At 40.6% G+C, this 13,897-nt stretch overlaps 3 protein-coding genes across 9 annotated transcripts; 1 reads left to right on the forward strand and 2 right to left on the reverse strand.

The window, feature by feature from the left end:
• Positions 1-972: 972 nt before the first annotated feature.
• On the reverse strand, positions 973-5,262 carry LOC144044076 (uncharacterized). The gene is made up of 3 exons (XM_077558281.1): positions 4,994-5,262; positions 3,570-3,938; positions 973-2,373 (listed from the first exon to the last, which is right to left on the reverse strand). Exons 1-3 carry the CDS (start codon positions 5,163-5,165, stop codon positions 1,379-1,381), a joined length of 1,536 nt encoding a protein of 511 aa, XP_077414407.1. The 5' UTR covers positions 5,166-5,262; the 3' UTR covers positions 973-1,378.
• Positions 5,263-5,680: 418 nt separating this feature from the next.
• Positions 5,681-10,867, reverse strand: LOC144044825 (pre-rRNA-processing protein TSR2 homolog). 6 transcript variants are annotated; one of them, XR_013291370.1, is made up of 6 exons: positions 10,769-10,867; positions 9,286-9,376; positions 8,955-9,046; positions 8,525-8,683; positions 7,854-7,930; positions 5,681-7,769 (listed from the first exon to the last, which is right to left on the reverse strand). XR_013291370.1 is itself a non-coding variant. In XM_077559477.1 (5 exons), the coding sequence occupies exons 1-4, from the start codon at positions 10,862-10,864 to the stop codon at positions 8,525-8,527; spliced, it is 438 nt and encodes a 145-aa protein (XP_077415603.1). In that variant the 5' UTR covers positions 10,865-10,867; the 3' UTR covers positions 5,681-7,930. The 6 variants fall into 6 exon arrangements, 2 of the variants coding, with proteins under 2 accessions (XP_077415603.1, XP_077415602.1); XR_013291371.1 differs by having other exon boundaries at positions 7,850-7,930; XR_013291368.1 differs by having other exon boundaries at positions 8,525-8,705.
• Positions 10,037-13,414, forward strand: LOC144044826 (uncharacterized). Of its 2 annotated transcripts, none has more exons than XM_077559479.1 (3): positions 10,037-10,242; positions 11,871-11,958; positions 12,654-13,414. In XM_077559479.1, the coding sequence occupies exons 2-3, from the start codon at positions 11,872-11,874 to the stop codon at positions 12,984-12,986; spliced, it is 420 nt and encodes a 139-aa protein (XP_077415605.1). In that variant the 5' UTR covers positions 10,037-10,242; position 11,871; the 3' UTR covers positions 12,987-13,414. The 2 variants fall into 2 exon arrangements, with proteins under 2 accessions (XP_077415605.1, XP_077415606.1); XM_077559480.1 differs by having other exon boundaries at positions 12,657-13,414.
• Positions 13,415-13,897: the final 483 nt, after the last annotated feature.

Consider the following 13,897-nt stretch of genomic DNA (forward strand, 5'->3'; position numbering starts at 1 on the left):
TCAAAAGGTACTTATTTTAGAGTTACTGACATCACTGCATATTTATGTTTGCATATTTATTAGAATTAAGCATCTGGGTCTACTGGGATGTTAGCTTACTAGATATTTTACATCAACATATAACAATATTAAAAGTTGTATGTACCGTACAGATGACCTTTCCTGCCTGCTGTATTTAAGAAATCCTTTTCAACGACCAAGGACCAAATGAAGTTCTTAGTTCATGTTAATTTGTTGGTCAAGGGAAGTTACAGCTATAGACGTCAAAAATTTATTTGAACTATTTCTGTTAGTTTAACATATTTTTCCATTTTTGTTAACAATAGCATGAAACCCTAGAACTTATTTAGAACAGATATCAAATTTGTGATTAATCGTGAGTTAACTAGTGAAGTCAAGCGATTAATTATGATTACAAATTTTAATTGCCTAATGCCCCTAATTTTTAATAATCTATTCTTTTTCTTTTTTATATATATATTTTTCTTTTTAATAATCTTTTTTTTTTATGAGGAAAAAAATATTAAAAATTAGGGGCGTCAGGCGATTACAATTTTTTATCGTAATTAATCGCAATACTTTACTAGTTAACTTATGATTAATCACAGATTTTATATCTGTTCTAATACAATTTTAAAAAAAAATCAGTTTTTCACACTCTTGTTAACAAAAGTGGGAAAAAATGTTAAACTTATAGAAATAGTTCAAATGAATTTTTGACGTCTATAGCTGTCAATGGAAATTGACTTATGCTTTTTGTTGTTGAGGGGACTAGAAAGAGCAACCAGAGCAATCCCACAGCAAGCATGGAACATGTTAACAAAGTACACAGAAATTCCCCAAGGTCAGGTGTTAAGAGTGGTCAAATCACTGAAAGTGTTACGAGAGGGCTGTTTTACATTTTAACGTTCACAATGGTTTATTTGGGAAAATTTGAAGCATTTAAAGAATGTTAAAATGTTACCTCAAACATTATGCAGATGATACAAGTTTATTAACCTTGAAACAGAATATTTTGTTTCCATTACACAAATTTTGAATCCAAACAACCTCAATTCTAAACGTTAGGTACCGAGTCTCACTGTTTATGTCTCTGGTGGGCGTGTCCCCTGGGGGTGGTCACAATTGGGTGGCTGGTGAATGACCGTTTTGCATGGATGGCTTCTTTCATACCACCAGAGACAAAAAAAAACAAGATAATGAATTAGATATTTGGATTCACTGTGAAACATCTTCAACAAACATGAAGAGTCTAGTTGCCGAGATTCCATTTTTGTGACCTGGAAGACAAATCGGAGGAAGACAAGCGTCCTGGGAATGAAATGTGTTTAAGTTCCCACTGTAGTTACTGTATGTGTAGCGTCTGTGTTTGTATTAGTCACAGAGGAATGGCTTCACCTGTGTGGATTCTCGTATGAATTTTCAAAGTCGCTTTTGCTCTGAATCGACTCCCGCAAATGTTGCATGAGAACGGTTTCTCTCCCGTGTGAGTCCTCATGTGAATTTTGAGTGCCGTGGCGCTGCTCAGCCGTTTGTCGCACATGCCGCAAGGGTACGGCTTCTCGCCCGTGTGAGTCCTCAAGTGAACCTTCAGCGCCGTCGTACTGCTCAGTCTTTTGTCGCAGAAGTCACAGGTGTACGGTTTATCGCCGGTGTGGATCCTCATGTGGCTTTTGAGGGCCGTCTTGGCTCGGAAAGTGCCCCCGCAGGTGTTGCAGCAGAACGGTTTCTCTCCCGTGTGAGTCCTCAGGTGAACTTTGAGGGCCGTGGCGCTGCTCAGTCTTTTCTGGCACATGTCGCAAGGGTACGGCTTCTCGCCCGTGTGCGTCCTCATGTGGACCCGCAGTGCCGTTTTGTCACTGAATCTCTTTTCGCAGTGGCCGCATGCGTATGGTTTCTCACCCGTGTGGATCTTCATGTGCCGGTTCAACATGGCAATTACAGTGAATCGGTTCCCACAGATGTCGCAGGCATACGGTTTCTCACCCGTGTGGCTCATGGTATGCAATTTCAGCGTTGTTTTGTTGTAAAATCGTTTCCCGCACAGGCTGCAAATACACCGCTTCTCCCCTTTGCCGATTTTCGAGTGTGCATATTGACTGTAAGCGCTGATCATGTCGAGGCCATGCTTAAGCGTTGGATCTGGATTTGTCTTGGGGTCCAAAAAGCGATCCTCTCTAGGTGAGCTTTCCTGACAAACAGGAAAATACATAGAGGTATCCACGCGTTGCTTTCTTCTCAGCTCCTCTTCCTCCTGACTGGTGCAAGGTTCTTCTTTTATCTCTGTAGGTTCCGACTCCTCTTGGTCCTCGTTGGACCAGGTAAAACGAGTGGGAACCTCCTGTTGCTTGTGGACATCTTGCAGTTGGAGGTCTAAAGGGACAAAGAAGAAGGGAAGGTTACATACGGCTGCCTGGTATACTTTATGTCGCTCTAGCACTCATGCTCAATAAGGTACATTTATTGAACTCCGATATAGGACTGGGTTTGGTGTTTTTCGGGGCACCTCAAAAGATTCCCCATTAACTAGTCCTAATCAGGGATGGGCAGAATTATTGGTCACAAAGAATTCTGCTGATTGCATTTGTGATTGCATTTGTATAGTCTGTATATGGAGTTAGTCAGTTTATCATCTGAAAATGTTCCTTGTTAATTCGGGATCAGAAGAAACCAGTAACTAAATTTGAGCTTTCTACAGTAAATACTGTAGATGATTCCAACTGTAGTAATACAAAACAACACAATATGTCGATCTACCTGTACAACAAAATAAAGACACCATTAGCTAAATGGGTAGAACAGTTTAAATTCCAAACAGCAAATAATAAAAATAAATAAATAAAAAAAAGGTGTAAACAGTAATCTCTATATATTTTTAGAGCCTATACAATACTGCAAATATCAGAGATTGATTTCAATTTCATTTGGTTTAATTTCCAATGAAGTCTTGGCAGAAGTCTCCAATGTCTTTGTCCACTTTTTTCGTATAAAATATTTGTGTCTTTTGATACATTCAAATAAATACTGGCCACTCACAATTACATATAAGACTAGGCCTGCTGCAACTAAGGATTTTTTAAATAATTGATAAATCTGGCAACTATTTTGGCGATAAAGGATGAATCTGAGTTGATATCCATCCCTTTATTCAAAAACAGGACATTATTTCAAATTAACAGCACAGAAAACGCACTCATTTATTATGATTCAGTTACTGGTTTGGTCCATAACATGTCAAAGGATAGGCAAAAATATTGATCAGTTTTCCAAAGTAAAAGCAGATGTTTGCAAATGTTTAAATTTTGGAAAACCACAAAGATGACCAGTTTGTTTTCATGGAGCACGACAGAAATATGAGAATATTGACTGTTGAGAAGCTGAATTTCAAGGATTTACACTATTTAAACTAAACAAGGTCTCTAAACAACAAAAAATATTTGATAATCCAGTCTATTAATTAATTGGTGCACCTCAAGTTTAGAGTGTGACTTTGGCCATAACTTGTACCACTTTTGAAGCTATCACAGTTAACCAATAAACACGATACCAATAGTTATGTATATATTTACCGTGACTGGATTTGTCAAGTCTTTTCTTTATTTCTGCCTCTGCATATATCTTCGATACCAAGCCTCCATGCTCAGCTGCTTTGCCATCTTGACTCTCATCTACATTAGTGCTGTGCAAAAGGGCATCCTTATCACAGTCCAATTCTTCTAAATGATCCTGACTTTCACCAGGACTCAAATCCAGAGGGTGATTATCTTTGTGACTTTCTTGGCAAATAGAAATCAGTCTGAAGTTATCCCGCCGATGTTTCATGTCCAACTCGACTCTATCCCGACTGGTACAAGGCTCTTCTTTAATTTGAGGAGGCTTTGGGTCTTCTTGGTCCTCACTGGGCCAGGAGGACCCAACGAGTACTTGCTCTTGGTAGTCTGAAGGGACAATAAAAGTAAGATTTTTAATTACTGTGACAGAACAAGTCCGAGATCAAATCTGTACTTTTATGTAATTGCATATATGTATGTATGTATATGTTTACTTCCATTCCTTACATTTGGACACAGATAGCTGTACTTTAAATTAGTTTTTTTGGGTTGATATATATATATTTTTTTTTAGGGGTATGCCCAAAAAATTATTCTCATAAGAATCGTGATTCTCATTTATTATGATTCAGAATCGATTTTAAATGTCCCAAAATCGATTTCATTTAAATTATTTTATACTGTCTTGCCTTTGTCTGTGTGTGCCTTTATTTGAAGCGCTGTTCATGTTGTAACCGATTTGGCCACTTAGGAGCAGTGTGGTTCCACGCGATCTAATACACTGTTAAGTTGTAGCCACATTAGAGAGTAGAAGGAAAAAGTCACAATCAAGTTATTCCAATAAAAGTTGTTGTTTTTTTTAAAGTGAGGAGCTGTTCTTTTAAGTGATAAAAGTCCCGCGAGTAGCGCGTTAATTAGCATTAGCGAGTCAAATTGGAGTAGATCATTAAAATTCCTTGCACATCTATAGATTAAAGCAAAAATCATTGTCAATCAAATCATTTTGAATCAAAAATCAATCACACTACTGGTAGGATTTGGATGCTGGGAAAAATGACTTACTTCATAAAAGATTAATTGATTTGACTATTACCAATAGTCTTCCATTCATTATGCAGACTGATTTGGAGCATATCCGGCAGATATATCCGACTCTCAATGTGACTGTCACCAAATATTGTGCATACTGACAAAATACTTTGGCTGGGATGAAATCCCAAATGAGGACAATAAATAGATAATCGTAATGTATCTATGTATGATGTAATGTACATATCACTGTATGTAATGTATCACTGACAAATGATGGTTGCCATGACGTCGCAACATCACCAGATGTGACTCGGTCAGATGTCCATTACAGTATTTAAGAGTTAATTTAACCCACTCCTGACAACGCCCCGAATAATGCGCACATTCTCACGTTCAATTATTTGACTGACCTATTCTGTGTATGTTTATTTTTGGTTTCTGAACGTCATCCAGAAGCCGACGCTGACGTCCGATCTCCTCTTCATATTCGACGATAGTATTGATGAAGACCCCGGCAATCTCTTCCGCTGCAGCAGCTAGTCGTTCGTTGACAAAATGTCGAATGTACTGAAACGACGACATTGCTTTACTACTGAAGCCGTTTTTAGTATGTATTTACATCCGTTTAGCTTGCAACGAGATTTGGTAAGCAACTTCTTTGTTTCTTCTTCTGGTAATAACGGCGGATGACCAACGCCCCCTTCTGCCTAGGGGTGTAAATTACAGTTTATTTCTTACAACAAACTTACAAGACAGTTCCTTTCGTTTCAGTTTGTGTTTACGGTTTACAGTTTTCAATGTATAAACGTGAAGGTCGTATTTACTAATTACTACTAGTAATATTTAGGGTGTGATCTGTGCTTTTCACCTGTGTAACATGAAGTACAAATAGGTTGGTTTGTACAGTACCTACTTTTTTTCAAATAGTGGACTATTTTGTCAATTAAAAAAATGATGTTAAAGTTACTGCTGCAGGAGAGACTTTACTTACGATTGCAGAGTTCTTTTTTTGCTATTTCTTCTCATAATGCTAATGTAGAGAGAATATTTTCATTGATGCAAAGCCAGTGGACAAAGGATAGGAGTAAGTTGTGGACTCACTGAAAGGACTTCTGTTTACTTAGTACATTTTCAAGCACATATGTCATGCAAAGTGTTTCATTTACACTTGACAGGAAATGACAGACTGCTACAAAAGATTAGATCATCTAAAAAGTATGCAGTGGTAGACCAGTATATACCTTGGGAAAAGACATAGTTAAGGTGTACGGTACCGTTTTGTTTAGACTTTAAGCACTTTATTACTAAGTTTGTTATGACTTAGGCAATAATAGCAGTTAAACTGTTGGTGGCTGTTACTGTGATTTGATTGAACTGTTTTTACATGTTTCCATTTTTTAGCAGCATTTAAAAATGTGTTACGACACTCCGTCTAGCGGTCTGCTTTCTTGTTTACCGCAATCTGGTCACCCAAGTCTACGTATATGTATACTTGAATATTATTTCTTTGGCGAGTTTTACATATACAGTGTACACCGCACAATCGCACGTATCACTACTTTCTCCTCCTTGCTTTGGCAAATTAGGCACATTACTTTTTTTCAAACTTCGCAGATAGTGACGCAATGTTTTGTTTTGAAACTAAACTCTAACTCTAACTCTAACTGAAGAGCAGCGATTGGCATCCATGCATGAATCATGAACACGGAAGCTTTAATGAGGATTTGGAGAAACACGATATTCCCTGTCCATGGCCTTGATGTTGTTGGCTCTAAGAATGAATAGTGGTGAACACGTTGTGACTTGTTGCTTTCAAAAAATATATTTAATCTTGTACAAGAGACATCACTGTAGTAAAAGCAAATTTCTCAGCTCTTATTTGCATTTAAACCAAAAGTGGCACGTCCAAAATTATTCATACCCTTTGCAAACTGTCAAAGTCTATGGGAAAATACAACGTTTAAAACTATTTCAAATAGCCCAGACTGTTCTAAAGCATTCTAATTATCCTGGTTGATTAGGAAAAGCTGTTTATGTCAACTCAAACTCAACAGGTGCAAAAACAGCAGTTCTCTGCAGCAGGTTTGACTGTGGACAGTCATGGCTCGGGCCACAGGTTGACACTGAGGGTCTGCATTTGCGCACGGTTGCTGCTCTCAAGTGCGGAAAGAGCGATAAGGACATGTCAAAATGTTTTCAATTTCCAGAACCTCCAGTGGCTACAGTACAAAGTATTATTTCAAAAACTGCAAGACATTCTGCACTGTGAAAAATTCCAAACGACAAAAATGACACCTGTGCTGGCCAGAAGCATAGTGAGAGGTGAAAAAGAACTCAAGGATCGTCACCAAGGCCATATTGGTGAATGTGGCTTCTGCTGATGGCAATGTCTCAAGGCAGACCGTCCAACAGACACTGCTGGGTTCCACGGTCACGGACCAGGGAGAAGACAACTTCTCCAGAAAAAGCACTCACTTGGCTTTTGCAAATGGTCATCTGGGAAAAAGTTGAATATTTCTGGTCTCACATTTTATGATCAGATGGAAAAAAAAATACCTAATACTTTGGGGGAGATTTTCAGCCCCTGGACCAGGGTACTAACCTGGCAATAGCCAGAATTGCGATTCACTCAAGGAAGTTCTCCACAATATCAATCTGGGACTGCCCCATGGTAATTTGCTCGGGAAAGGCGGGTCCTTCTATGCCAGGGGCGGGCAAACAGGTTTTTTGGAGGTTTCCACCTTCCAACACAAGCTGATTCCAAACAACAGGATCGTTAACAGGCTTAAGCAGAGCTTGCTGATGAGCTGATCATATATCAGCTGTGTTGGAGAAGGGAAACATCCAAAACCTGCAAGACCGAGTTTGCCCAGCCCTGTTCTATACAATACTTCAAGCTGATTGGCATTGTGCACGTTTGTTTTGACCAATCACGGCCATGGATGTAAATGTTGCCTTCGTTCTAGAAGCATGAACATCTTTACTATATACAAATCTGTGTCATGGTTCCGGTTGCGGGTGGGGGGGACCCAAATGCAGAAATGAGAGGATGAGTGAGTTGATATAAGTTTGGATTGCAACAGGGATGGAGGGCCTGGAGGAGGATGTGGTCCGTCGTGTGTTGGAGAGCTGGGTCTGGGTGGCGAGGAGTGTTCACCGTTCAAGGAGTGCGGGCAAGATGGCAGGCTGGAAACAAGGACGGAAATGCAAGTCAGGATTGATAATTAAAAGGTTAGAGTCGAATTCTAAAGAGTGGCAGGATATACAAACTCATCGGGGAGTTGTGACAATCTGGCGGCTGGATGAAGCGCCAGCACTTATACGGGTCTGATGCATTGTCATCACAACTGTAAAAAGAAAAATTTAACAAAAGTGTGTTTGAACCCATAGTAAGTGAAATATGGGTTGTAAATATATATGCATGGCTAACGTGTGTAAATCATTTTCTCACTATTAAAATGTCTCCTGTCCTGTCGCCTCTGTGCTCAAGTTTGGAGATGGCTTTGTTTAGTTAGAAACCAAGTTGACTTCAACTGACTTGCTGAAATGCTATTTCAAAACAATTTGGTGGAATCAATTCAATCAATCATAATCTCAGTTGTTGTGTATTTAACTCATATATTATTTAGTGTTATGATTAGTAATTTTGGTTTTTATTATCACTCCAATATTTGTTGTGACTGAGCAAGATTGGATGACTTGACTTGCTTGATTTTTTTTTTTTAATAGTAACTTGGAACTTGCTTGAGACTTAAAGTTCGCAACTCCAGACTTGCACATCGGTGACTTACGTGTGGTTATTTCTCGAGGCGTCCTTATCACTCTCGCAAAACAAAATGTGTGGGCGTCAAAAGGTGAATGCAATATTGCGTTGTGACAGCCCCAATACAAAGGCAAGATGGTGGGCGCATGGAGCACGTGTTGAGCGCGCGACACCTCACCTAAATTTCGCCATCACTGTCCGAGTCCGATTGCGTGGGCGGGGCTGCGACCTTTGCCTTCGGCGTCTCCTTCAGTGTCAACGATTGGATGGAGAGGGATAGCTGCTGCAGCGCCCCCTGCTGCCACTGACTGAACATCTGCATCAGTTGGACACACACCTGAAGACAGACACACACTCAGCTGTATGCATTAGTTGTGCAAAATTAATTGACCCGTGTATGTTAGTTGTGTAAATTGACTACCTTTACTTTTATCGTATAATCCAGCAGTGTTTACAAGTGTAGTACAGCGAGCGACCAAGTTAGCAACTTTTACTTGCTTTGTTCAGCCACTAAGCTATATTATTTTAATAATATGTATAATAATAATATCTGAAGAATTGTGATGATGATGGTGATGATGATGATGTTGTGAAGAATGTGTGTGTACCTGAGGTAAACTTCCATCATCCACCACGGTATGAAACTCTTGATCCATGAGGGTGCTGATGAAATCTTCCACTTCATATTGTTTCAGGTTAGCTGATGGCATGAGACACAAAATTCAGCAAAGCATGCACTTACTCCTTCTTTCTGGATAGACAAGACCACATCTTATTCACCTGGGGCATTTTTGTTCTTTGTTTGTGAAATTAACTTGCATAGTGGATGTGGAAGTAATTCAACAGTAATTAATCCACCAGCCCCCAGAAGAATGAAACGGAATATTATCCGTCTTTAGAAAGGTTTGTTGTTGAGTCACTGTTAGCTGACTTGTTTACCGTTGTCATGAAAGTACTGCTGGACAACATCCACCAACCAATCAGCTTTCTCTTGCCCGTACACGCCTCCAAAACCGTTATCCACTGCAATCTGAAAGCATATGTTGTTTATCACAAGCATAAATACATAAGGCATTAGGCAACCCATAAAGTCTAATAACGACAACAAACCTCCATCATTTGTCTCCATATTAAATACAGAGGGTTACATTTTTAGGATTGCTTGAAATAAGTATGTGAATATTTGTGAATGAAATAGAAGGGAGGTCACTTCCACTTATGGGCCGACATTTCCTGTACACTGTCAGTATCAGCTGTAAGATTTAATGTATGCATATAAAGTGATTTTTTTTTTCTTCATAAAATGTGACCATCCATGTTTCCCTCCAAATAAGCATTAACCACAATCCAATCCCGAAAGCCACAAAACATTTCCTCTTCCATCCTGTAGCGTGATGTTATCAGCACACAAGCAAGTCACCGAAGTACCCCAAGATATTTCAATCGTATAATATCCGAAGATGGTTGACCTGTTTTCCTGTGAAATGTTTATTTTATTTTGCCCCCCCACACACACACACACACTTATCTTTAAAATGAACAGATAAATAGCCAGAAAAAGAAAACTATGCAAAAAATGTTATTAAATGTAACTATATGTTCTGATTGTCTCAATAAAAGTTTAAAAAAAAAATAGTATCCCAATTAAGCGAAGTGCGCATCTCGGCGGCGCGGTGCATTATGGGTAGGCAGGCTGTCATTGAAAACTAATGGAGTCTAACGGGGGAAGCGCTGATTTGGACCATTTCAACCGTTGGAAAGTTGATGTTTTTTATTGAATCTATTTTAAACATGAATAGCATGTCATTACTGACACGACAGTTAAACCTATTTAAGTGTTTATTATTTGAATGAATGTGTGCACTTTACCGGGAGTTGGACGCGATCAAGAGACGGGTAGGAGCTTTCTACACTGAAGCGGGTTCTTAAATAACTGCCACTCCATTAGTTTGGTTACACGTACGTACGTCCGCTAGCAAGCTTCGTGATGCCTTCTTCTGTTCCATCTCTTTCAGGATATTGACAAAATAAATGTTTCTTTTTTTTAATCAATTTCAGCCTCTTATACGTCCGTTTGGATCTTTCTTTTCTGTCTGGAAATTGGGAAGAGTGAATGGAGGTTTACAGGCGTACACTTCCGTCTTCTCGAGCTTTGCAATGGTGTTTTTTGCAGATAAACTCCATCAGGAGTCCAGGACAGTTAAAAATGGCACCAAGTGCACCTGCCGTTTTGTCACATAAGGTTGAAAGTCGTTTAAACAAACACGCAAAAACAGAAATATTTCAAGAGCGTTAAGCGGCGGCTATGTCTCCTTTATTGGGTGCGTGTCATTACGTGATCGACTGCATATTATTGTTAAGCATCCGTGTTGAAGCGTGTGCTGCATGCACGTCATGTAAATATCTGATAGTCTAGATTTACCTGCAGAACTGGCCAAGTTTGCAGGGCTGCTCTCACACCATCGGTGAAAAGCGCACGCGAATCTCCGGACGCCGCCATGTTGGATGTGACAGACATCAACTGTCAATCTCGATGCGCTGATATGACTCAGGCAGAAAAAGTCGATCCCTTATTCATTGCGGATTCCATCAGAGCGAGCGATCGTGGTCAAAGTCAAATCAAATTTATTTATTATTAATTTATTGATTTTGAGAAGGGTATGAATCATTTTGGACGTGCCACTTTTTGTTCAAATGTAAAAGCTGGGAAATATTTTTTTCCCACAGTGATGCCTCCAGTACAACATCCATATTATCTTCTAAGTCCTGAGAGACACCTGTCATTTCCAATGCAGAAAAAAAAATTCTGGTTGAATACAAGTAAGTTTAAATCAAAATTTGCAGGGGAATAGGACAGTGAATAAATAGTAATTATTTTATAGGCTTAAATCCTAGTTTCTTAATACTCAACACCTCATCAGTCTCCAAAACTAAAGAAACACAATTTTTCAGTTTGTACTCACACATCTTTGACGGTGTAACGTCCACAACTGGTCATCAAGGCTATGGCCACATAGGGGTCGTCCACCTGAAGCATGAGGGCGTAAGTGATGCCTGTGCTCTTCATCCTCATTGGAGCCTATCAATCACACACACCTAATGATTTGCATGACAAGATTAAGAACTTTTTTTTTCACTCACTTGCCCTTCTTGCTAATGACGCAGGCAGGGTGTGACCGAAGGAGGAACTTCTGATGACTTGCAAAACTTCTCTATTGTCAATGTCAGCCTATAATTTTATTACATATATTACATGTCATTTTATTTAAAGAAAATATCCCCTCCTATCCTAGTTTACAATCATCCACAATATAAAAGAAGCACTTGCGTTTGTTGTGCAGTAAATTTAGTACATGGGTAAGCCGTTTTGCATTGTTGTCCTCCCCACGTTTTGTTTCACTTGCTATTTGGAGTTATCGTTTGTTTTGTATAATTAAATTCCTTTTTTTTGTTTTACATCACCTCCGCCTCCTTGCCCTGCTTCCCTGCATTTGGGTCCGCAACCACCACTACCCCCCTGACAGAATGAATCGACCAAGAAAGGACCCAGCGGGAAGCACATGGCAGCGCCCAGCTAGCCCTCAGCCTGCCGACCACCACCTCCCTCTTCGTGTAGGTTCTGTTTTTTCCTCTGTCTCTCATTCATCTATACCCCACTCACTCGTGTCCTATAGTCCTCCCTGTGTGTGACATGAGTCACCTCCTTAAATACAGATTCTGACCTTTCTGATATCGAAGGTTTTGGTTTTGGTTAATCTCCTCTCTGACTCCGATGATTTTGATGCAGATTTTGATTTCCCTGGTTTTTCTATTCCTTCTCAGTTCTTGACCCATTTTTCTTGAGGAACCCATCCCACACCATCAGGTCAACGTGACCTTTACTTGGGCACCCGTTTGGCCATCTACCCGGGTCCTCCGCGTGGTGGCCGGCGGGCGCGCCTAAGTAAAGGTCACAAATCCTCTTCACAAACGTCAGCTCCCTTTTTCAATTCATGTCACCCTACGTCTTCCAAGCCACAAACCCCGTATCTCTTTCAGAACATAGTAAGTCTTTAACCAGGTCACGTTGTCTCGAACCTGTCCCCACACCACTTCATTCTCCACCATTATCCTCACCTCGTTCCCTGCGATCTTGTCACCCCAAGTCACGTCCTTCCAAGTTTGCCCCCACGTCATTTCGTTCTCCAATGTCCTCTTTACCTCGTTCTCCCTTGTCCTCACCGCGTCAGGTTTCTTCTAGTTTTGAGTCTTTAGTTCCTGTATCTTCTGTCCGTTGTGTCTCCTGTGTTCCCCAATCCCAATGGCAGCAGGCTGATGTGGTCCCAGTCCCGGCTCCACGGCAGCCTCAAGTCCCCGTCCCGGCTATGCTGCCGCTCCGGGCCTCCTCGCTTGTGCCACTGCAGCCCCGAGCCTCCAGGCCTCCTCGCCTCTGCCGCTGCCGTGCCAAGTCTCTTCGCCTCTTCCACGGCGGCCTCAAGCCCATGATTGTGGACAGGCGGCTCACGTCCTGCGGCCGCCTTCTGCTTTCTGTGCCAGGGCGGCGTGGACGCTGCCACAGCCGCCTTCTGCTCCAGTTTGGCGTCCGGGACGCCCTCCTGACCGGTGCCGCCGGGCTTCCCTCGTTTGGCTTCCGATACTGAAGACATTTAACATTTTCAATTTATATTTTTACTGTTTATGAATTTACTTATAAGTATATATTGGACATATAACTGTGTATTGTAATGAATATAACTGTGATAATGTGTTGTGAAGTATATTGGAACTTTTCACTCCCTTCCAGCTGGTGAGATAGGAATGTACATGGGAGTCAAGTTCTCATGGAGATAAGAATGTATGTCTTAAAAGGGAGTCAAGGTCTCATTGCATTACCTGTCTAATCATATATTTCCGGCCTGGACGGGGAGTTGTAGTAAACATGTCGGTATATCACTTGTCTGCCTATTATAATTACTAACCCTTTGTCCAGCCTCAGAGGAGGAGTATGCTTTTTTCAAGTATAAAGCAACTGTGTGTTTTCATATTAACATTACCTTTGAATGCAAGCAATTTCTGATGTGTCTTTAAGAGCTCTTAAAATAAATTCTTTGCAAAGAAAGCTTCTTCATAAGATCTCATTTGCAATTATTTTGAACACGCAAAGATTACACTTAATATAGTAATCAACTAATACCTTCAATACGCCCTGCGGACTGGCCCTGATTGGTTGGCCAGGTTCCTGCTTCTGTGCCCCCTTCAACCCGCCCTATTTTTGGACTTTTTTAGGGACGTCTGGGAGCCGTCCCTTGAGGGAGAGGTACTTTCATGTTTGGGTTATTTTTCCTTGTGTGTCTCCCTTGGTCTTGTTAAGTGGAATCCTGCCCTTCCTCGTGTCAACCAATCAGTGCCCTCAACCACTTGTGTCTTGCCCCAAGTGTGTCTTATTGTGTCGTTAGTGTGTGTGTGCCTCCTTGCCCTGCGTTTAGGTCCGCAACCACCACTACCCTGACAGAAACAAGACCTGAATCCTGAAGCATCACTTAACGAACGATTCGGTAAACAAATTAAGTGG

This window comes from Vanacampus margaritifer, chromosome 2 (assembly GCF_051991255.1).
Source record: "Vanacampus margaritifer isolate UIUO_Vmar chromosome 2, RoL_Vmar_1.0, whole genome shotgun sequence".
Classification (NCBI taxonomy): domain Eukaryota; kingdom Metazoa; phylum Chordata; class Actinopteri; order Syngnathiformes; family Syngnathidae; genus Vanacampus; species Vanacampus margaritifer.